This window comes from Castor canadensis, chromosome 18 (assembly GCF_047511655.1).
Source record: "Castor canadensis chromosome 18, mCasCan1.hap1v2, whole genome shotgun sequence".
In the NCBI taxonomy this organism is placed as follows: domain Eukaryota; kingdom Metazoa; phylum Chordata; class Mammalia; order Rodentia; family Castoridae; genus Castor; species Castor canadensis.
This window is the reverse complement of record NC_133403.1, coordinates 39,161,175-39,184,010: the sequence shown is the minus strand read 5'-3', so window position 1 is coordinate 39,184,010 and position 22,836 is coordinate 39,161,175. Positions and strand designations below refer to the sequence as shown.

Below are 22,836 nucleotides of genomic sequence, written 5' to 3'. Positions count from 1 at the left end.
TCACCATAGACAGGACATTACGTGAGAGAGAGACACGCTTGCCAGCTTTGAATAACCCGGGCCGAGTGTCAGAGTAGAAGCAAAGCTTGTTTCCTGCAAGATGCTAAAGGTAGGTGACAATGCCTCCTGAGGACAGCCAGACACTCTTCTGTCCACTTCGCATGTGATCCAACGTCACATCTATGTGTGCTCATTTCATAGATGGGCATCTGGAAGCTCAGACTTGCCCAAGATCATGCAGGTGGAAGAGTTAAGGCTTGAACTCAGGCCCCCAAAGGACACTGTGTTCCCCAACATAGCGAGGGTCCTCTTTAGCATGCAATAAGGAAACCAGCCATGCGTCCCCCCTGGGGCCCCAGGGCGGGTGTTCTAGGTAACAGACAAGCAGTTGACATCATCCTGGGGTGAGGGTGGGGAGCTCCCACCTGCAACCCTGACCAGGCAGTCCCTCCACCACAATGAAGCCTGTCTGGTCACCTGACCCTTCACTCTCCGGCCCATGTCCTCCAGTCCAAGAAGCACAGGAGGAAGGAGTGGGAGGCTCTCCCGCAGCTCTTGGACAAGGTCAGGGAGCAGCAGGCAGAGGCCGAGCTACGGAAGCTGCGGCAGCAGTTCCGGAAGATGGTGCAGAGTCGCAAGTCCTTCAACTTCCGGAATCAGCTGAAGATCGCCAGCCAGTAGTAAGTGACCGTGACCTCGTACCCGCTGACCTTGGAGGGCAGCTGGGGGCGAGACCTTTCCAAATCCCACCTGGCCACCTGGTCTTTAAAGACCTAGTGTCAAGAGAAAGCACTCCAGGTGGCCTCAGTGGGAGCGGGAAGGGGACATCTCAGGGAGGGCCCTCCATGGAACCCATTCCGGTTCTTGTCTCCATCTCTTGAGTTTACCAGTAACCAACCAAGGGCCATGCGGACTGTCTTGAATCAATTCCAACCCAAAACTCCCAGGGAGACTCTGATTGGCTCAGGTGTTTACTCCTGGTCCAATCAGCTGTGGCCTTGGTGGGGCGGGGCCGGAGGAGGGGAAGGGGGCGTGGTTATCCCTCCAGCGGTCTAGCCGCAGAAGCAGGAGTTCCCGGGCAAGGCCAGGGTCGCTGGGCTGCGGCCACCCCAACGATGCCTCCTATTTGTGTGTCCTTTTGGAATTGCAAGATAGATTCTTCGAAATTGGGTTGCCTTAGAAATGATGATGTGTAGATTTCTTTGGGCAAAAGAAAGGCGTTCCCTGGAGCTGAATAAATAAACAAAACATATTCTTAGATTCCCACCAAGGGAAAATAATCCCTTAGCTTCGTCCATAATGCGAATACGGGTAGAAATTATCTGTTGTTAAAAAGAAACTCTTATTGTTAGGTGCATAAAGTTCAGAGGATGGAGGGAAAGGGTTTTTTGTTTGCATGGATTCGCTTAGGGCCAAGGCTAGTCCGTATGGGATTTCTCTGTGAATTTTTAAGTCATCTTTTCTCAAGACACTTTACTGCCATCTATTGGAAAAATGCTCATTGTGTAGGGATTTTATTAGAACAAGAAAAAGTGTTTCCCAGGAAAGTATAATGAATCAACTTAGTGATACTTTGTTGACACTCTAGGTTTGTGCAGTTCACAACAGGCACATCAGTGCCTACACTTGGTGGGAATCAGGCACAGCTCCTGCCTGGTGTGTGTCTAAGTGGATCCATTTGATCTCACTTTGATGAAACGGAAAGGGAGGGGTGTGGAAGAGAAGAGTTTGGGGTTTTTTTGTAATAAAACACCTATGATAGGATCAGAACTGAGGTGAGGTGCCTGGGGTCAGTATTTCAGGAGATGCCATATTTAAGGAAGCACTTGTCCTAGCGCTGACCCTAACCTTAGGTCATCCTGAGAGTGAGTGCCTCCTTTCTTAAATTTCAGAGTGTCTCACTCCCCTTGCCCAGTCCCAGCCCCACGTAAAAGACAAAGCCTCCTTTTGCTCTTACCACCCCTCCTAACCCAGGTAGGCTTTCTCTGTTTTTTTCTCTTAACAAAGACCGCCTTCCAGGCGGGGGAAATTCAAGTACTCACTAGCTACGTGTGTCTAGGAGGATACCTAGTGACATCCCTCTCCTGTCCTTGTAGAATGTCCTTCCCCAGCACTGCTGTAGGACAGGGGTTGGCGGACCATGGCCCAAGGGCCAAATCTGGGTGGCTGCCAGCCTTTGTAAATAAAGTTTTATTAGCACATGCCCACCCACACCTATTTCTTCCTGCCTTGCCTACTTTCCTACTGGGAGGGGAGTCCAGCAGTTGTAAAGGGCAGAGTGGCCCTCAAAGCCTAAAATATTTACTCTTTGACCTTTTATAGACAGAGGATGGCCAACCCCTCCTCTAGAACAATCTGTAGCATTCTAGAATGATGCTTCTACACTTTATGTGCACAGGCAGCACTTGAGGATCTGGTTACAGAGCCCCTAGGTCCTGAGTGGGGTCTTGAGGCTGCAATTCTCCAAACTTCCAAAGGACACTGTGACAGCTGGTCCCAAACCACACCACCAGTGGTAGCAGAAACCTGCCTCCATGCCATTTCCCGTTGGTCAGCTGTTGGCAGTCTCCCGGTTCCCTTTTCTTTTTGAGATCCCCTATTTTCATGTCTGTCGCCAACTCTTTTGCAGAGCAGCTAGGGAGAGCAGGGTCAGACAATGCTGGTCCAAAGCATTGGTTGGGGTTCAAGGTTATTTTGTTGATGCCAACTTGTAGAATCCTGCCCCTTATTAGCAGAGATAATTGGCTGCTAAGTCTGGGAAGATGGTGGTCAAAACCCAACCAATACCCTCCTCACCCCCACTTCCCACCCCATCCCCTCAGCTGCAGAGAAAGAACACCCTGCTCCAGCCTGTCTAGGCAATGGATGATTTTTTTTTTGCAGTGCTGAGGTTTGAACTCAGAGCTTACACCTGGAGCCACCCCACCAGCCCTTTTTTGTAATGGGTTTCTTTGAGATAGGGTCTCGAGAACTATTTGCTTGGGCTGGCTTCAAACCGCAATCTTCCTGATCCCTACCTCCTGAGTAGCTAGGATTACAGGTGTGAGCCACCAGTGCCCAGCTGACAGATGGGTTTTCACAGGCCCAGCTACAAACTGCTCCCCAGGAACGTAGAGCGGGGAAACTGCAGCAAATTGGGTCTGGGGTGATTAGAATCCAGACCTGAATCTGAGACCTCAGGCAAAATCTCTCCATCATTCACTGGGGTGACTTGCGTCTCCCACGTTCCTCCCAGGGCTGAGGCACCTGCAGCAGCTGTCCCTCTGACTGTGGGGTGCAGGGCTAACTGAGCCTGCTTTTCCCCAGCAAGGAAATCGAGAGTCTGAAAGCTGAACAGGATGAACTCACCCTGCTCCTGGGTCTCCTGCGGTCATCCAAGAACCTGAATCTGAATCAGAAGAACTACGTGGAACTGAGTTTCCTGCTGCAGACCAAGGAGGACTACGAGACGCTGATTAAATCCATGAAGGTGCTGCTGGCCGAGCTGGACGAGAAGGTGCGTGTCTCCCCGGGGCTGCACATGGGGATGCAGGTTAGGCAGGCGAGGCTGCCCTGTCCGCCATTCGTGTCCTGCCATCACCACCCCAGGAACCCCAGCCTGACATCTAGCCTGCAGATGGACCTGCAGGGAGGGGCCTCTTCCAGTGTGCGTTCCTTGTGTCTGCCTTCTCTCATACAACACCCCAATAACAGCAAGTAAACACCCCGAGGCAGCCCCGAAATGCAGCTCACACATGGTATAATCCTTTATTGGAGGGGGTGGTACTGGGAGTTGAACTCAGGGCCTTGCACTTGCTAGGCAAGTGCTCTACCACTTGAGCCATGGCCCCAGCCCTTTTTGTGTTGGGTATTTTTGAGGTAGGGTCTTGTGTTTATGCCCAGGCAAGCCTGAACTGTGATCCTCCTATTTACATTTCTCATGTAACTGGGATGATAGGTGTGTACCACCACACCCAGGTATTGGTTGAGATGGGGGTCTTCAGAAGTTTTTGCCCAAGCTGGTCTCAAACAACTCAGAGTAGCTGGGATTGCAGGTATAAGCCACTGTGCCCAGCCTATCCTTACTAGTTTGTATAAATCAATATGATGCCCCAATTATAACATATAGAGGAAATGGAAGAAAAAGTTGAACACTAAAATTGAGTGTGTTTTGATATATGAACGTTCTGGTCCAACAGATGTGAGACAGGCCAGTGGCCTCTTTCTATGGGGAACCAGGTAGTTAATAGTTAGGCTTTCCAGGCTATATGGTCTCTATTGAAACTGCACTCTAACTGTGTGTCGTGAAGGTAGCAGCCACAGACAATACAGAAACGAATGGGCATGGTTGTGTTTAAGTAAAACTTTATTTGTAATAACAAGCTGTGGGCCTGTTTGGTCAAGGGCTGTAGTTTGCAGAGCCCTGTCTCAAAACAGGTACCCAGAGGTCTGTATAGATCTGCACAATCACCCAGGATTCACAGCCATGCTGCGCACTGATTCCAGCCTGTTCTGTCCCTAACTCAAAGATCTATAAGGTGCTGGTGACATATTTCCACAATGGTGACTAACTCTTGGTAAAGTCCCAAACTAATCAAAGAACAGTCTCTACTCTTTGTTCACACAAAGCCTCCATTCCCATCTATTACAACTGAACCAAAGAGTAGGGAACAAGTCTTGGATGTCTGGTGCCTTCTCACAGTGGCAGGCTGTGTGACTTTTTGTGAACCACCATGAGGTGCCTGTGGGGTCCTCATCATTAAAAGAGTCAAGCAACACCTTTGCCAGGTGACAGAAGGCTCGTCAGGGGCAATGGCATTTCTGCCAAGACACCATGGCTTTAGAGAAGCCAAATTTATATCCACAGGTGAGTAAAAATTTACATGCTAGCCAAACCTCTGGATTGCCTCATTTTACCCAAAGTTGACCCAACAGTTGAGTGAAACATCCACATATAGGATGAGAAAGACTGATGCTGCTTTTGCTGCAGCCCACCTTGGTAAATGAATTGTAGAATCTGTACTCCTGCAGATGTTAACACAGCTTCTCTCTCTCTTTCTCTTTCTCTCAGATTGTTCACATGGAAAAAAAAATCACAAAACAAAGACAGATCTACTTAAAAACACAAGAGATCCATAGTCCCCGGAAGCTGCAGAAACAGATTCACATTTTGGAAACACGGTTGAATGTCGTACGTACTTGGTTCTCCGCAGTCCTAGTCCTCCCCTGTGCTCTGGGTAAAGAATGGTGACTGTTAACAGAGCGGTCACCATTTCTTTGGTTGACTCAGGAGCTGGGAATTGGTGGTGGACACCCAGGCCAGGAAGCCTATTAGAATTTTCTGTTCATCCTGCTCCTCCCACTCCATACCAGCTGCTGTGGCACTTGCCATTGTCCCTCCATCCCATCCTCACTCCATCTCATGCCTGGGATGCCTCTTTACCTGCCTCAAACACTCCTGCTCGTTTTCCAGAATCAGCTCAAGGTAGACCTTTCTCCTCTTCTGTCATAGCCGGTGACTTGTTGATGTTCTTTTAAGTACTGTCAGGCACACGTATTTGTAACTTGGTCACACGTGATTTTTTCTGATCATCTTCAACTGACAGTAGCTTTTGCATTAAGCTCTCTAGATTACAAAATAGCTTAAGTAAAAAAAAAAAAGAGAAGAAAAGAAAAACAAAAAAGGAAAGATTTTAGTCTTGGAATAGAAGAATTCAGAGGTAGGCATACAAGTGGGCACTTTGAGCAGAGCTGGATCCAGGTGCTTTTGGAAATCTCTTTCCATCTCCTCTGGGTAAGCTTTATTTTCAGGTAGACTCCCTCCTCCAGCACATGAGCAAATGCCAGCAGAAAGGGAGCATTTTTCCTGTGTGTTTAATTACATGTACCACGTCAGGTTCCCATTGGGCCAGCCTGGGTCAAGTGTCTGTCCCTGAGCCAATCAATCACTGTGTCCAAAAGAATAGGCTACATGGACCTGAGTCCCCTGCTCCCAAGGCAGGGCAGCACTGCCCTGTCCACACTACGGGGAATAGAAGTGGGAGAGAGGTGGTTTTGACCCTTGAAAAACAAGAAGGGAGAAGGGACACAGGGCAGGACAAATCTCACTCCCTCCTGGCTTGGGAAATTGCCGTTTCTGAAACAGAAACCAGCAGAGAGAGGGAAAGTGGATTGATTTAGAGAGAGGGCTGTCAGTAGCTTTCCCAGACCACCAGGCGTTCACTAGGCATGGATGGAGCTGATGGATTCTATTCGTCTGTCCTCCCCAGCCACCTGGGGGCTGACTGAGGACAGGAGGGTAGCTTTTTAATAGACATGCCCAGTGGTTTGTGACTGTGCCTCGGAATGCACAGGATGTGTGTTAAAAATGTCATTCCTGGATCCTGTGCAGAATGGGTGGATCAGAACCTCCAAGGCACAAGGTGAGGCCGTCTGCACTGTTGTTAGCAAACCCAGTGAGGCTGAAAGGTCCCCCTTGGTCACATATCATAGCATCAATGCCTGGCACAGTGTGAGACCCAGAGAAAGTATTCATCAAACATCTGTTAATTGAACAAGTGAACCAATGAATGCATGCAGGATGTCATGATGGCTTGTCTGTAGAGTTTCATATTTTTTGTTATAGGTCTACTCCGATTTTCTTTTTTTATTTCTTTTTTTTTTTTGGTGGGACTGGGGTTTGAACTCAGGGCTTCACACTTGTAAAACAGGTGCTCAACTACTTGAGACACATATCTCTAGTCCATTTTGCTCTGATTATTTTGGAGATGAGGCTTGGACTGGCCTCAAACTGTGATCTTTGGATTTCAGCCTCCAAAGTAGCTCGGATTACCTGGATGGTAATTCTATTTCTTATTTGTTTGGTAACCTCCACTGTTTTTTTCATAGTGGCTGGAGGACTGTACATTCACACCAACAATAGAACCAACATCACTTAAAAAAATACTTTAAAAAAACTAAATGAATTTATTAAAAGACAAATTTATTAAGACACACAGAAAAGTAGAGAGAATAAAACCATGACCACCCACACTTTGAATGCCTATCACTTTCATTTAATAATTGTCAACGTTTTGCTTTAATTTGCTTTGGTTTTTTTAGCCTGAAGTATTTTAAGATAAATTACTTACCTTAATTAACATAATTAAGGTAAGGCATGATGACATTTTGCCCCTAAATTCTTCAGTTTCATCTCTTAAAATTAAGAATTTTAATTTACAATCATAACACCGGTAACGAGCCTGACAAAGGTGAATATTTCCTTAATACTACTGAATAACGAGCCCCTACTGATACTTCTCTGGTTGAATCAAAAATATCTTTTAAGAGCTGATTCAGTCAAGGTCCATATAATTGTTAGGAGAGTGGTCTTAATGGGTGGCATTTTTGGCCCCTCAGGGACATTATCTCCCAACGGAGACCCTTTTGGTTGTCACAGCTAGGTTTGGGGTGGGGGCACCAGTGGGGATTTAACATCCTACAGAGCACAGGGGTCATCCAGTCCAGAGCCCCAGCAGTGCTGAGTGTGAGAACCACTGCTCCAGTGTCCCTGTTCTGCCTCATTTGGGGCCATCAACCTGCTGAAGTGTCCCAGTCAATGGGCCCATAGGAAATTCTGCCTTCTAGATTTGACTGGTTATTTCTGGTGGGGTCATTGCCCTTGTTCCTTCCCTCCCCTTCCATAATTTCTCAAAACTAGAAGTTAGGTGGAAAAGTAGTTGAGGAATTTGAAATCTGGAAGGTCACTTAGCCAGTTGGTGGCCAACTTAGACCTCTCGCACTGTACTCCAGCCATTGTTCCATGGCCCTGGGGTGGGAGGTGAACAGGATCTTCTGGAAGCTTCTCTGACACTCCAGGCAGGACGGACCCTGGTTTGAAATGCAGCTCTTTCCACAGGTCACCGTTCACTTTGACAAAATGATGACCAACAATGCCAAGCTCCGGAAGGAAATCGAGGACCTCCGGTTCGAGAAGGCCGCATATGACCACGTCTACCAGCAGCTCCACCGGCGTCTGATGATGCAGAAGAAAACCATGGACTCAGCCATCGAGCAGTCAGCCCAGGCCTATAAGCAGAGGTGGGTGGAGAGGCTGGGGTGGAGGGCTCAGAGTTTCTTGCCGAGCAGCCCACTTCTTACGCTGGGAAACCATAACCACCATGATAACTGAGCACTGACCATGTGCCCAGAGGGATGCCAGGGGCTCTGGGCGTCACCTTTACCCTCACTGACCCTCACCATTTCACAGACCAGAACAGAGAGGCTGAGAGAGGCTAAAATACCTACCTGAAATCCAGGTAAGTGGCAGACGTGGTGAGGTCAGGGTGCATACTCTGTCTTCTGTACCCTCCCCCCGAGGTGCCCCACACTAGTCCAGCGGTCTTTCTCCACCCAGGTCTCTCCTGACACAGAGAGCAGGTTTTAGAGTCAGGAGGATCTGGGTTTGAATCTTGGCTCCACCATTGTTGTAGGGTGTCTTTAGGTGGTAGTGAGGATTGATGACTGTCTTAGGTAAGAGAGGGCCTGGGCCACAGTGATTGACAGGTGGTGAGGACGGTGATGGTGAGGATGACGTTGTGATGGTGATGGTGGTGAAGGTGGTGATGGGGATTTTGGTGATGGTGGTGATGGTGGTGGTAGGGATGGTGGCAATGATAGAGATGCTACTTCTGCACCTGGTGGTGACAATGACAGAGGGTGATGATAGGAAAATCACCTCCTGGGATGCTGCAGAGCTCACAGCTCCAGTTCAGGTAGGAAAAGGTATTCTTCTACTCCCAGAAACCTTTGCTGTTAAAGAGCATGAGGTCACAGGCCAGGCAGGAAGTTCCTCTGGACTGGGGAGAAGGGAGAAGGGAGAAGGGAGGACTCTGCAGACACTGAGGCCCTGCACCCTCACCAGGGTGGAAGCCATGGCTAGAATGGCTGCCATGAAAGACCGCCAGCAGAAGGACATCTCTCAATACAACCTGGAGATCCGGGAGCTGGAGCGGCTGTATGACCACGAGACCAAGCTCAAATCCTTCCTGCTCGTCAAGCTGAACGACCGCAGTGAATTCGAGGAGAAGGCCAAAAAGGAAGAAGGTATGTTCTCTGGGTGGTCCCCCTCCCTCCCTCTCTCTCTTCCTCTCTCTTTCTTTTCTCTCCTTCTCTCTCCCTCCCTCCTCCCTCTCTCTCATTGCCCAAGTCTCCTTATAGTAGGAGCACCAAATTTTGCAAATGAAAGTATAAGACACTGAGTTCTAGTTAAATTTCAGATGGACAATGGACAATTTTTAGAACAAGTGTGTCCCACGGAGTATGTGGCTCGGACTTATTCTAAAACCTTGCTTCTTCTCCCTGGGAACCAGAGAGGCCTTTGGCGATGCAGCTCGCAGGAACTGGACTGTGTTTTATCTGTCAGCCGCTCCCTGCAGGATGTGCGCTCCATTGTTTTGGGGTCCCCTAGACCTTCCCTAGGTTGGGTGACTTGCTGGGGGGACTCTCAGCATGTAGTCACCCTTGTGGCTGTGATGTGTTACAGTGGAAAGGCACAAAGCAAAATCATCAAAGGGAAAAGTCGCAGGAGTCAGGGGGACCAGAGGGAACCAGGTGGGACTTTCCAAGAGGAGTCCCAGAGCACACGGTGTCCTGCAGTGTCGGGTGACAGCACGTGTGAAAAGCTGTCTCCTAGGACTGTGCACTAGAGACTCAGTGGCCACAACTCTTCCCAAGAGGCTGGTGGCATAGGCGCCCTCTGCTCAGCACATTCCTAGTCCCCGGACTCACAGCAAAGCAGGTCTTCAGCACAAACCACATTTTGGCCAGGTTGGGCACCATGAGCTCTGTCATCTAGGGGGTATTTACATCTGCCACTCAAGCCCCAGGTGCCACCAGAGCCAGCCTTAAAGAGTCCTTCCTAGTGGGAGCGGGCAAGGCTGCTGAGCCAGCTCCCTTCCAAATAGACTGGAAAGGCTAGGCTCTTCTGAGCACTGCCTGCACAACCCTCCTCCCTCCCTCCCTCCCTCCCTCCCTCCCTCCCTCCCTTCCTCCTTCGTCCTCCCTCCCTCCCTCCCTCCCTCCCTCCCTCCCTTCCTTCCTCCCTCCCTCCCTCCCTCCCTCCCTCCCTCCCTCTCTCCCTTCCTCCCTTCCTCCCTCCCTCCCTCTCTCTCTTCCTCCCTCCCTCCCTTCACTCCTTTTGTTAGAAATGCTGTTCCCAAACAGTGATCAGAGAAACACTTGGGAGTAGCTCAACAAGGCAAAAAGAAGTTTTACTTCTGCAGAAGGGTGCAGCCACAGACCAGAATCTGATAGGCAGAACACACTGGGCGGGGAGTCAGCTCGGTTTTGATCTCTTTGCCCCTCACTCTGATGGACGAGTTTGGGTTCTCAGTCTTCCTGATTGGCTTAGATGTTGTTTGGGGCAAGGGCAAGGTTTTCCAGCATGGTGACCTTTTACAGCTTAATGAGAGAGTGATTACCCATGGTTTACAGCTCAGTGAGGGAGTGATTTCTCAAGGTCCCCTGCAGACAGGAGACGGAGGCTGACATTTTTACTTATGGTTTCAGGAATTTGAGATTTGATTAGGCTACAGAAAAGACAGGGCAAGCAGTTTGAGATTAGGGCATCGTGGTAAACAGCTCTTTGTCTGACCGCAAGACCCTTGCAAGGTCAAGCCACCCTTCATCAAACAGTAAGCAGCAATTTCAGAGGGTAGCTGCCGTCTACACAGTGACAGACATGAACTCCTTTGACGGAAATCAGCTGACTTTAGTTGATTCTTACATCAGCCTCCCAAGTAGCTGGGATTACAGACGTGAGTTGCTTTTTCTGTTAGTTCTTCTGCCAAAATCTCCTTGGGGCCCTGGCTTCCCTAGCAGCAGACCTCAGCCCAGTGACTGGCACACGGTCACTGCTTGCTCAGGAGTCCGTGGAGTGGGTGACAAGCAATGCACCTGTCTCATCTCCTGGGGAAATCCAACCCCATCCCAAGGCACAGTGGCCAGGGAGTGGATTCCTTTTGGGACCCACTGTTGCTGGTGTTTTCTTCAGCACCGAAGGCAAGGAAACACGGCAAGGAGAGCAAGGGTGAGAGCTTCGAGAGCTACGAGGTGGCACATCTGCGCCTGCTGAGGCTGACCAAGAATGGGGACCTCAACCAACTCATCGAGGACTTCATGGCCAAGGAGGAGAAGAATTTCGCCCGGTTCACGTACGTCACGGAGCTCAACAACGACATGGAGACCATGCAGAAGAAGACGCAGAGGATCCAGGTCAGGCCACTCTTGCTCCCTTAGGCCTGGGGCCACCTGTTCCTGCCTCAGCCTCCCCTAGCGCGGGCCCCTTGGGACACCGTGCCATGCCACGTCCTGCAGACAGAAGGATCTCGGGGTCCAGCCAGTTGGGCAAACGCGACTCGTGCCCCACAGCCTTCCCTACATTTTAGCATCTCTGAAATTGGCATTTGTCTTAATGTGGTCAGGTCTCCTTGCCTCTAACAGTGACATTTATAACCCATGGCATGTTTTATTATCCAGGGTTCAGTAAACTATGCCCATGCCTGTTTTTTTACAACTCACGAACTAGGAGTGATTTTTTTTTTTTTGAGAGATTTGATGTACAGGAGCACAGTAAAGGTTCTGACAAGTCCTGCAGGAAAGAAACCTGTTTATCTTTGTTGAACCCATAACTTCTCAAATTTAATTGGCTCCCTGGGCGTCTTACTCCCCAGAACGTAAATAACATCCTTTGGAACTGTCTGCACAGAATAGAGTCTAAACCCCTTATTGCTACACTCTGCCCCCTGCAAAATTTGGCTTGGACCTGCTCGTATGGGCTCAGGTCTTGTTACACCATGGACCCCTCTGCAGCTGCCAGCCCCAGCTGTCCCCTCCTCAAACACTTCCTCCTCCCCCACCTTGTGATGACATCCTGCTTATTAGCCCTGACCCCCACACAAATGTCCCCACTGCTGGGAATTCATTACTCTTTCCTCTGAGGTCCCTGTCCTCTATGTGACAAGAAGAACTGCCGTCCTTCATAATATCGAAGGGTAACAATAATAATACCTGTAATCAAACAGTAATGAAAATAATACAGTAACCAGTATTAGTGGATTTAAAGAACACACTTTATAGATAGCAGGAGACGTTAATAGGCATCCAGGTGGTCCTGTCAGAGTTGGGGCAGGAAACAGCACAAAGAGGTAAACTGAGGGCAGTGTCTTAAAGGATAAGGAAGTCCTGGAGAGTGCAGGACCAGTCAGGGTGGCTCCAGTTTGGGTGAGGGGAGGGAGCAGCTTCTGCAAGGAGGAGAGGTGCTTGGCCAAGGCTTTGGTGGGTCCTCCCCGGGGAGATGCAGCCCAGGAGGTGGGCAAGTAAGTGCCGCCCCCCACCCGCCAGTCTCTACACCGTGCCTCCCATTGGTTGAGTCTAACTGGCAGCCCTAGCAGGGCGGGGAAGGGTGGCAGGTGGATTGGAGGCAAGTGAGGGAGTCCAGCCCAGGGAGAACCCTTTTGCTCCCTGTCGCCCTCCCGAGGGATCTGACACAGGACAGGCATGTGGGTGTATTCCCTTTATTCCCAGAGTCCAGGGTGACACAGGGGCACTCGGAAGTGGTTCTTAATAGAATTGACCTTGACCTTCCCATTCACCTTGAGGGTACAGCCTGTCTGTCGCCCAGCATTAGGACAGATTCCTGCCCTCTGGGCCGCATGTGGAGAGTGACATACTTGGACTAGAGTTTCCAAACCCTTATTTAAAATCTATGGACAGGAGGTGTGGTTCAAGTGGTAGAGCACCTGCTTTGCCAACAGGAAGTCCTGAGTTCAAACCCCAGCCCCCCCCAAAACAACACAAGAAGAAAGAAAAGAAAAGCTACAGATTGTTTTTGTTTAAACCCATACTAGAGCAAGCAGGTAGTGTGGGGGTGGTCCTGGGTGAGAGGTTGGGGTGCAGTGAGGTCAGAGGGGGTGCAAGGACCTAGTGGCCTCTTGTGGCTCTGCTCAAAGTAGGGACCAGGTTTTTAAAATGTTGTTTTTTTAAAAAAAGATTCTAACATCTGGCTGTAGCCTTACCTAGAGGGCTGGGGTCTGAAGTCACACACTGGCTGGACACAGCCTCTGTCCTTTTCTTTCCTCTCTTCCACCTCGAAATTGTTCATTTATTACGTGCCAGTGTAGAAATCAGGATATTCCGCATGAAAATCTGGATTCCTGGTTTCTCTAGGAGCATCAGATTTGACAGCTCCGGCCCAGGTTCCCTCGATGGGCAGGGCTGGTCCTCATTCACCAGAACTCACTGGTCCCACTGCTCAGCAGTGGCCTCTGCAGTTGCCCCACCAGGCGCAGGTGCTTCATCACTGTCTTCTAGTGGCCGCCTTCGGTATTGCAGGGGCCTGGGTTCTCATCTTCCAAGAGGGCACCCAGTGGGGTGACGTGGACAGGCCATAGCAGAGGGCTGTGAGGACGCAGGTGGTCCCCTGACCTGACCAGATTGACCTTCATATGGCCCATACCCCTTGGTGGCTCTCCCTTGGCCACCCTATCTCCTATTGGGACCAGTGGGTCTGATGTAAGATGGGCCTCAGTTTCCCCATCTGTAGAATGACTCTTGAAGTAGAACAGTAGCTTCTAAGCTCTTTTTAATTAATGAACTGATTTTTGCAGTCCTGAACCACATCTAATTAGAGCTCCAAGAGCGCACTGGATAAGTAGCTTCCAACAGGGAGGCTTAATTCTAAAATATTTACAATGTGCTTAGGCTGAGAGTGCAGCTCAGTGGTTAGCGCAAGTCTGGCAGGTGCAAGGCCCGGGGTTCCATCCCCAGCACTGCAAGGAAAAATAGAGATGCTTATTATGAAAAATTTGGGAACAACCTATGATAGAAGGAATTTAAAAAACCACCCACTCTCCCACTGCCTGGGAGACAGTCGGGTGATATTTTGAAATAATTCTTTGGCCCTTTTGTCCTGCTCCTCTTCCTCTTCCTTCTCATGGTGCCTTTAAAACCTAGCGTAGCAACCGTCACAGGGGACGCAGATGCCCCACTGGAATCTCAGGATGGTTCATAAAATGCAGGTTCCCAGGCCTCTTCTCACATTACAGACCTGGCTCCCTATGGAGAGCCTCCTCCATTGTACGAATGAACCATCAGTGATATGACCAGTCGCCTGTCAGGAAGCATTTAGGCTGTCCCTAACTGGAGCCATTGTGAAGACCACACAACAGACCCCTGAAGGGCTGCGCCTGTGAGCTGTTCTCAGATTTCCGTGGGACACAGTCCTAGGAACAGAATTGTTCCGTCAAAGGGTTGAGACGCATGGTGCTGAAGACTTGTTGGAAATGCTCGTTCTCGGGCCCCACCCAGCCCTACAGACTCAGAAACTTGGAGTGGGGCCCAGAAGTCTGTTTCCACAAGGCTCTGGGGGACTCTGATTCTTGGTGGGGTTTGAGAGCTCCCGCCCCAGAGCTGCTCGGTTCAGTGCAGTAGCCACATGTCAGTATTAAAGTGGAAAACTTGTTCCTCAGTGCCACTAGCCACGTTTGAAGTCCTCAGTGTTCCGCATGTGGCTGGCGACCATGGCCTTAGCGCAGGTGGAAAATCCTCGACTGTCCCCTTCTGGGTAATTCTACAGAGAGGACACACATTGCATCTCTGCCCTTCACTCCCCTTTCCCTAACTGGCTCAGGATGAATCCTGGGGCTCCTTGAAACGATCACTTAAACCTCCAGTGTCCCTGGAGGTGCAGACTGGGTGTCGCATGAGTGGGGGAGGGGAGCACCATTTTCCTCAAATGTCTGATTCTCTATCTCCCCCTTCCCCCCTACCAAGCAGGACGAGATCATCCACCTGCGATCCCGGCAGCAGGTGACCCATGATGACAGCCGGACCGTCCTGGCACAGATGGAGGTGAGGTGGGGTGCAGGAGAAGGATGCAGGAGTCCCCTGTGGGGGACTTGGCTAGCAAGGCCCTTTGTTGACTTCTCCACTTTCTTTATGGCTGAAGTGTACATGTGATGGCTGGACCTGTGGCAGCTTTAATGCTACCACAAGGTATCCTTGGGATGTAAGCCACGCACCAAGGATAGCAAAACAATTAGAAGGAGCATGGGGCATCGTTGATGTCAGATGGCTCCTGCCAGCCCTGAAGTACCTGTTTCTGGGCTTACCTGATAAAGTCGATAAGCTTCTATCTTATCTGGCCCACTATCATTTTGGGTCTCTGTTATTAGCAGCCAAACCACAAATTTACATTTACAATGTAAAATTCATATACGATCTCAGCTCCTTGACAATGGTCAAGTGATTTTACCTGCTGGCCTCAGTTTCCTCATCTGTAAAATGGAGAGGTCAGTAAGCCAACCCCACAGTGAGGCTGCAGTGAGGATTTGGTGAGACTGTGCCAGCAAGGCCCATGGCCAGGGCAGGATGTACAGTACTTGCTCACCAAATGCTTGGACCTGGGGCTGCGGTGCTCAGCGTGGAGTGCTTGCCTAGCACACAGGCCCTGGGTTCCAGACCCAGCACCAAAAAACAAGTAGAAAAGAGGGAAAGAAATGTCTGCGGTTGCTGTTATTGGTGGAAAACAGATGCCGGACAAAGGGGAGAGAGGAGGAGAGCTGGCCTGAACTCTGTAGCCCCAGCCTGGGCTTGGCTGCTGAAGACCACTAACGGGGGCACACGTTTATAATGAAAAGGTCAAGGGACAGGACTCTGTATTGACACCTGCAGGAAAGACTGCCTGTGGCAAAGGCACATGGCTGGCTAGGACCCAGGCCATCGCAAAGCATTGGACAGGTGTCTTCCTGTGCCTAGAAACAGCTGACAGGCCAGAGACAGACAGACAAGAACTGTGCTCCTGGGTTGTTACTTTCGTCCCTTCTCCAGGACTGTCTCCCACCTGGTGGACGGCCATGGCGGTGCCACCCCCTTGTGGGCCACTGGGTGGCAGCAAAGCATAGGTGGCCACAACCCAGGCGCGTGCCTCAGGAGGCTGCAGGGCCATTGCAGGTTTCCAGCCAGGGTCTGACCCTCCCTGAGCAGGTCACCCGGGGCTGAAGCACACTCCTCTCTTGTCAGAGGCCTTGGACAGGGGACACTCCCCACCCTGCCCCTGCCTCTGTCCTAAGCCCCACTTTGGCTCTGCTCTTCAGCCTGACTCTGGGGGCAGGCTTCCTCCCAAGTGTGCGTGATCAAGCAGGAGCACTCCTCTTCCTTCTTATTTGATTGACTGATTGATTGATTGACTGATTTGATTTGCTAGGCAGGCGCTGGACCACTCGCCACACCCCAGCTCAGGAGCATTAATCTGTTTTTTGTTTATTTGCGGTACTGGGTCTTAAACTCAGGGCCTTCACCTTGAGCCACTCCACCAGCCCTTTTTTGTGATGGGTGTTTTTGACATAGGGTCTCAAGAACTATTTGCCTGGATCCGGCTTCGAACCTCCATCCTCCTGATCTCTGCTCCTGAGCAGCTAGGATTACAGGCGTGAGCTGCCAGCGCCTGGCTAGGAGCGTTGATCTTAACAGCCCAGGGCTGGAGGGTGTGTCCTGGCCCTGCTGAAGTCACCTCCACCTGCTATGTCAGCAGAAGTGGGGGACCTTCTCCCCTAGCAAGTGAGACTCAGGGCCTGGGGGCCTGGGTGGCTGCTCAGAACAGTCACTTCCTAGCTCTGCCACTTTGAAATAGTGTCAGTAAATGAGGGAAATAATACAGATGATGGCAGCCATGGCTCCTGCTGACCGTGAAAGCCAGAAAACCTGGAACCCGATAGGTCTTTACAGTGGCTCACAGCAGGCAGCTGAGCCTGGGGCCCTTTCCTTCTCTGGTCCTGGTGCTCCTTGCCTGAAAACCAGCCAGGGAGGCTGAGGAAAGGGCCAGGAGCATCCCAGCCCCCCACCCCCAGTGCTGGCCTGTCTTTGGTCCCCGAGGCTCTCACACTTCACTGCACACCAGTGTCACCTGGAGGCTTGCTAAGAGCCAGGTGACTGGCCAGGCCTGAGAACCTGGACCCTCAGGCTGCAGCAGGCACTCGTCAACCAGTCCCCAGAGGCCACCCTGACACTGCCGGCCCTGGGACCCTGCTTTGAGAACCGCTGGACTCACGGGATGGTGGTGGGGGAAGAACTGTGAGCAGTGAAATCTGTGCTCAGCATTTAAAGGTAGACCAGAACAGACTAGAAAATACGGGAACCTGCAAGGACAGCATTGGCTTCTGAAGCTTTAAGTTGGCAACAGATAAATATACACGATGTGTGTGTACATGGGCCATGATGTATTTCTCCCCAGGGCCACAAAATTGGTGGTTTGGTTTTTTTTTTTAAATGAGTCAACAGTTTTTTTTAAATACTATGACCCAAGCTGGGCGTGGTGGTGCCCACTGGTGATCCCGGCACTCAGGAGGCTGAGGCAGGAGGATGGGAAGTTGGAGGCCAACCTGGGCTACACAGGGAGACCCTGCTCAAAAATAAAAAGATAAATAAATAGCACTGTGGTCCAGCACTCAGGGACGCGAAAGAACTTACAGTAAGCCATGTTTACCCATGGGACCCTTAAAGCACACTAGTAGTTTCTCTTTCTTTCCTGCTCTATTTGATTCAATTCTTTAAAAAATGCTGATGGGAGCACCTTACATCGCTCCACACCTCAGCTGTCCCCACAGGGTCCCCAAGCCCCTCCCACGGAAAGGAAAGTCCTTGCCAAGGGGCTGACCCCGGGTGGGACCTGGTTCTGCCCCCAGGAGAATCTGAAGAAGACCATGGAGGAGGCGGACATGTTCGAGAACAAAAGCAGGGAGATCAGCAAGACCATGGAGTACCTCAAGAGCTCCGTGGAGAAGCTGTTTAAGAGGATCAACTGTGACGCCACCAAGATCCTGGTGCAGCTCGGAGAGACGGGGAAAATCACCGACATCAACCTGATGCAGTACTTCGGTGAGTCACGCAGGGCAGTCCTGTGCTTCCTGTAACCAGGAATGACAAGTCAGTCTTTGGGAGGTAGCTAGCTTGGTGGTGAGGCACATGGCACAAGGCCAGCCTGCCCTATTCAAATCCTGATTCGGGGCCTTGTAGCTGTGTGACTTTGGGCAAGTTTCTGAACCTCTCTGTGCTAGAAAATGGGAGTGAACCCAATAGATTCCTCATAAGATTGTTGGGAGAGACTTTATAACTGTTGTAGATAGATGCGGAAGATGTGTGTGATAAATTTAACCTTCCTTTCTGATAAAAACTTTGTAACAAAGTAGAATTAGAAAGAAACTTTCTTAACCTGATAAAAGGTATCTCTAGAAAAAGAAAACACAGCTAACATGATGTTTAGTGGTGGGAAGCTGAGTGTTTTCCTAAGATCAGGAACAAGGCAAGGATGTCTGCTCTCACTGCACTTGTTCAGTGCTGCACGAGTGATCCTCGCCAATGCAATAGGGCAAGAAAAATAAATGAAAGGCACTGTCACCAGAGAGGAGGAAATGAGGGGCTCAGACGAGTGCCTCGCCTGTAGTAAACGCCTCGCATCCGTCATGCACGCCTCTGATCACGGCTCTATACTCGGAGTTGACAGGACACCTCTCTGGATCAGGAGGGCATTACTGCTCTCAGAATCAAACCTAAGATTTTCAGTAGTGTGGGGCCCTGGAGCTCCCCACCCCTTTCTGTGTGGGACTCAGTGCACAGTGATATTTATGGCTACCGCTGCTTACAGTGAAAGGATATGGAGCAAAAGCAGCAAAGGAAGAAGAAAGGGTGTGGGGTGCTGGGCAGAAACCTTGTGACCATTTGTCAGCTCATGGTGGCAGGAGCCCTCTTGAAATTCAAGTTCTCAGATGCCAGCCAAGAGCCACTCCACTAGGGGCCTCTCCAAGGAGAGAGGCCTCAGGCCTGCTCTGTGAACCTCTCTGTACGCAGCCCAGCGGCCTCTTCATAGCCAGGTGCTGGCTTGCACGTCTCCTCTCTTCCTGGCCTTCCCAGCCCCATTCTCCTATGTATCCTGCCAGTCCCTTCCCCACCACATGTTCCATTCCCACCTCAGGGCCTTTGCACGGCTTTTCTTGGAACCCTTGCCTCATGCTCAATCCCTCCTTGTTCTCGGGGCCTAGTGTCTGTCCTTTCCCCAGCCGGGTCCCCCTTTGCTGCCCCATCTGAAGCTGCCCCCACTCCCATAGCTCATGGTTGTCTCTGATCTGACACCCCCGGTCTGCCTCCATGTGGACATAGCTTTCCTGCTGCACCTAGGAGGTGCCTGGAGCCAACAGAAAGCTTCAGATGCAAATGTTTTGGGCCTCTGACTTTCAGATAGGATAGCAACAGTTTGGAGAGGGTGCAGTTTAATAATAATAATAATAATAATAATAATAATAATAATAATAAAATAGATCCAACTCCAGTAGCCATTGAATTCAGATAGTAAGCATCTAATGGTGGGTGACACTTGCATTCATTGGCTGAGCTGCCCGGCTGTTGCTTCTGTCCCTCGGGATCCCCTGAGACTTCCTCAGAGCGAGGACCATCCCTGTGTTATGGCTGGCATGGCCAGCATCTCTGATCACCCATGGAATGAATGAACGAGTGAGTGAATGGATGAACGAACGACTCCAGAGGCTTTGGAAACATGGTGGGAAGGGCGCCCTCCTCAGACAGGTCAGGGAATCACTTCTGCAGGTGGCAAGGTCTCCAAGCCCCAGTTGGGGTCATTCAGGGAGGGGTACAGGGAACAGCGTTGCAGATGGGAGGAACAGTGTGAGCAAAGGCCTGGAGCCTGGACCAGACACTAGACAGGAAAAGGTGGCACAGAGAGTATGGCCAGGCTGTGTGGCTCCCAGTGTGGGCGTCCCACAGTTTTTCTGCCTTCTTTCCATGGCCACCCCCCCTAAGGAGGGTGGCCCCCTTAGCCTGTTGCGCTCCTGTGAAGTTCAAATGCATGGAAATGGGTGTGAGGTGGCCCCATGTGGACCTCTGGGATTTATGTGCTAAGGAGTGAGGCTCTGTTGCCTTACAAGATCAGATGTTACCCTGCAAGGGGGACCTTGACCCATTGGAGAAGCCCCCAGTCCTCACAGCATGAGGCCCCAGTGCTCTGGCACCCTCCCTTTGTGCCAGCAGCAAGGCACTGGTCTGGTACTGTCCCTTGGCCACCATAGTGGCCCTGGCCTCTTCCTTCCAGCCATCATGGAGAAGAAGACCAATGACCTCCTGCTCCTGGAGGCACACAGGCGCATGCAGGACGCAACGAGGGTGGAGGTCGAGGTCCCACAGCCATTCATCAACCCTTTCTGGGGTGGCTCGGCCCTCCTCAGGCCCCCGGAGCCCGTCAAGGTCGTGCCCCCTGTGTTCGGCACCGACTCCTTCAGCGACAAGCTGGATGACAGTGAGTTCCAGCTCCACTTTGCCGGGTGGGTTTTGGGGTCAGAGTCTGGTGTCTGCCAGGGTCTGTGGGGCCGAGCCTCAGTTTCTCCTCTTCATTTGCTCTCCTAGACCCATTATGTCCACGGGCACTGTCTTGGCTGTGGCCACTGGGCGTGGTTGCATGGGGACAATTCTCCCAATGACGCAAAGGTGACTGAGTTCTTGGTGACCCTGAGACGTGTAAGACTCGCGGTTACCTTGTGAACATTTCAGATGAACCTTAAAGTGACGAAATGTTACGGTTGACAAGTCGTGGAAGTGGGAGAGCCCTAGGGGCTGTCCGTCTCTCACCCTGTGCCCTGGAGTCCCCCCTCCACCTGTGACCTCCCCTGCCAAGAGCAGGGTCCCTGGGGACCTGTCCCGGGTCCCCAAAGCCCAAGGTTGAAGCAGCTGACCGCGGTTCACGCCAGAAGCTAGCAAGATGCTTAACTGTGGCTCGCCTGGCCACGGCCCTTCGTCTTGTCCCTTCCTGAGGCAGAAGTTCACAGTCAGCCCCTCAGTAGGAGCCAGCCCCGTACTCAAGAGGTGGGGATCAAAATGGCCACTTGTAGCTCGAAAACACATAGGGAACTGATCCTTCCAGAAAGTCACTTGGGTCAGAAATGAAGCGAGAGGACATTTACTGCAGTCCCAAACCAGAAACGAGAACTGTCCCCCATTCAAGGTTGGTTAAATAAGTCATGGTTCATCTAAACATACAATGGAGTACTATGCAGCTAGTATCAAGGTCGCTTGGGTCACTGTGAGCTGGGGTGGGAGCTTTTTCGTATTCAGATGGAAAGACAAAGCCAGTGTGGTGGTTTAGGTTCCTAAAAAACCTACTGTGTGCACATGCACAACACACACAGCTCCCATCTGATTCACTTGACACTTAGTAGGAGCGACAACTGGTCAGGTGCCCCCCACATTTGCACAACTTCCTTGGCCTTTCAAGGGCCCCCTTCCTAAAAGGGGGCTGGGAGCAGCTACCAGTAACTCTGTCCTCCCAAGCTCGAGAACTTACAGCTAACGTCCTCCCTTCCGAGTCAAGGAATGCGGTCACACCTTGGGTGCTGTGAGCCACCACAGGTGTAACCCTGAGCGGATGCCCCTTCTGGGTCAGTCAGTCAGGGGAAGGTGCCCCCTGATTCAGTCCTCCTCCAGGTGCCTTTGTGCAGTGCACACCCTGAACAACCGCCCTTCATGTTTTGTCTCCTCCATAGCAAGCCATTCCCACATGTCATTGGGTATCTCTGCCCCTCCCCTCCTGCCTGAGCCCTGAGGATCTCACGTCGCACTCCCCAGCTCTGTGAAGGGACCCCAACCACCCTTGGGTGGCCATGCCTGGGACGCTGGGCCTGGGAAGGAGGCCCCGGAGCTGGGCTTTACTTCCGGCTGCTCACACACCTGTCCTTGGTGCAGTCGAACATCCCCTGGACCACAGCAGCCTGTGGCAGATTGTGCTGGACAACTATGCCCTGAAGGAGAGCCGGCTGAAGGACGTGCGCACAGACAGCCTGCCCGAGAAGGGGGACGAGCAGAGGGCCAAGAGGAAGGTGACTGCCTGAGGCCCAGGGCCTCATCTGTTCCAGTCCCAGAAAGAATAAACCTTTTCGTTCTGTAGTAGCCCTAGGGCCTTTGCACACGCCGAGTGAGAGCGTGAGGCTGGGGGCAGGGGTTTGGGAACCACTTCTGGGACAGGGCTGGCCAGAAGGCTGTGTTTAGAAGAGGGGGAAGGGCTGTGTGAGTTCACTGTGGCCCCCAAGAGCCTTGAGAGAGGGCCCCAACAGCTGACCTTGCTAAGGCCAGCATGCAAAGTGTGTGGCCCCAGTGTAGTCAAAACACTGATCTGGAGACCCCGGGGCCACACAGGGTGCGACAGACAGGAACTAGGAGCCCAGGGGCTCAGGGTCTATCTCTGTGTATGTCCGTGTGTCTGAATGGCTCGGTATTTCTGTGTCTGTCTCTTGTGGTGAACGTGTCACTGCAGCCATGTCCAGGGCGACTCCCTGTGGTCACCCTGACCAAGTGGCCTGAGTGGAGCCCAGACATGGGTTCCCAGCCCCAGTGTCTCTGGAAGGACTAAGAGGCTGTGGGGGACGTGGAGGTGGCAGGGTGTGTGGCTCTGTCCCTCAGCTTTGCAAGGCCCAGTGCCAGGTAGCCAGGGGACTTCATTGGTCACAGGGGTGGCTCTGGCCTTGGGCTCTTCTGGTGATGGCACTGTCACCACTCCCGAGGGGGCTCAGACCCAATGGCACCATTGCCTTGTCCTAGCTCCCGAGTTCCGGGCTTTCTGGAAGCCCACTTCCCCTCCCTGGTTGTCCTTCAGGAAATCCTCTCCCATCCCCAGACCCCTTGTCAGAAGACACTGAGTTCTTCTGACCTCAGCCCCAGCAGGACGTGAGTCCCGTGACCCTGGCTTGACGCTTGTCAGTTCTCTGGCAAATGCATGAAGTGTGTTCTGTTAGTCCTGTGGAGCTGGAAGACAGAGACACCCGA

General features: G+C 51.5%; 1 protein-coding gene across 1 annotated transcript; it reads left to right on the top strand.

The window, feature by feature from the left end:
• The first annotated feature begins 524 nt into the window (after window positions 1-524).
• Ccdc63 (coiled-coil domain containing 63) lies at window positions 525-22,061 on the top strand. Its single transcript, XM_020162431.2, has 10 exons — window positions 525-680; window positions 3,307-3,496; window positions 5,051-5,170; window positions 7,877-8,058; window positions 8,882-9,063; window positions 11,012-11,232; window positions 14,794-14,868; window positions 17,700-17,892; window positions 20,117-20,320; window positions 21,760-22,061. The coding sequence occupies exons 1-10, from the start codon at window positions 622-624 to the stop codon at window positions 21,903-21,905; spliced, it is 1,572 nt and encodes a 523-aa protein (XP_020018020.1). The 5' UTR covers window positions 525-621; the 3' UTR covers window positions 21,906-22,061.
• Window positions 22,062-22,836: the final 775 nt, after the last annotated feature.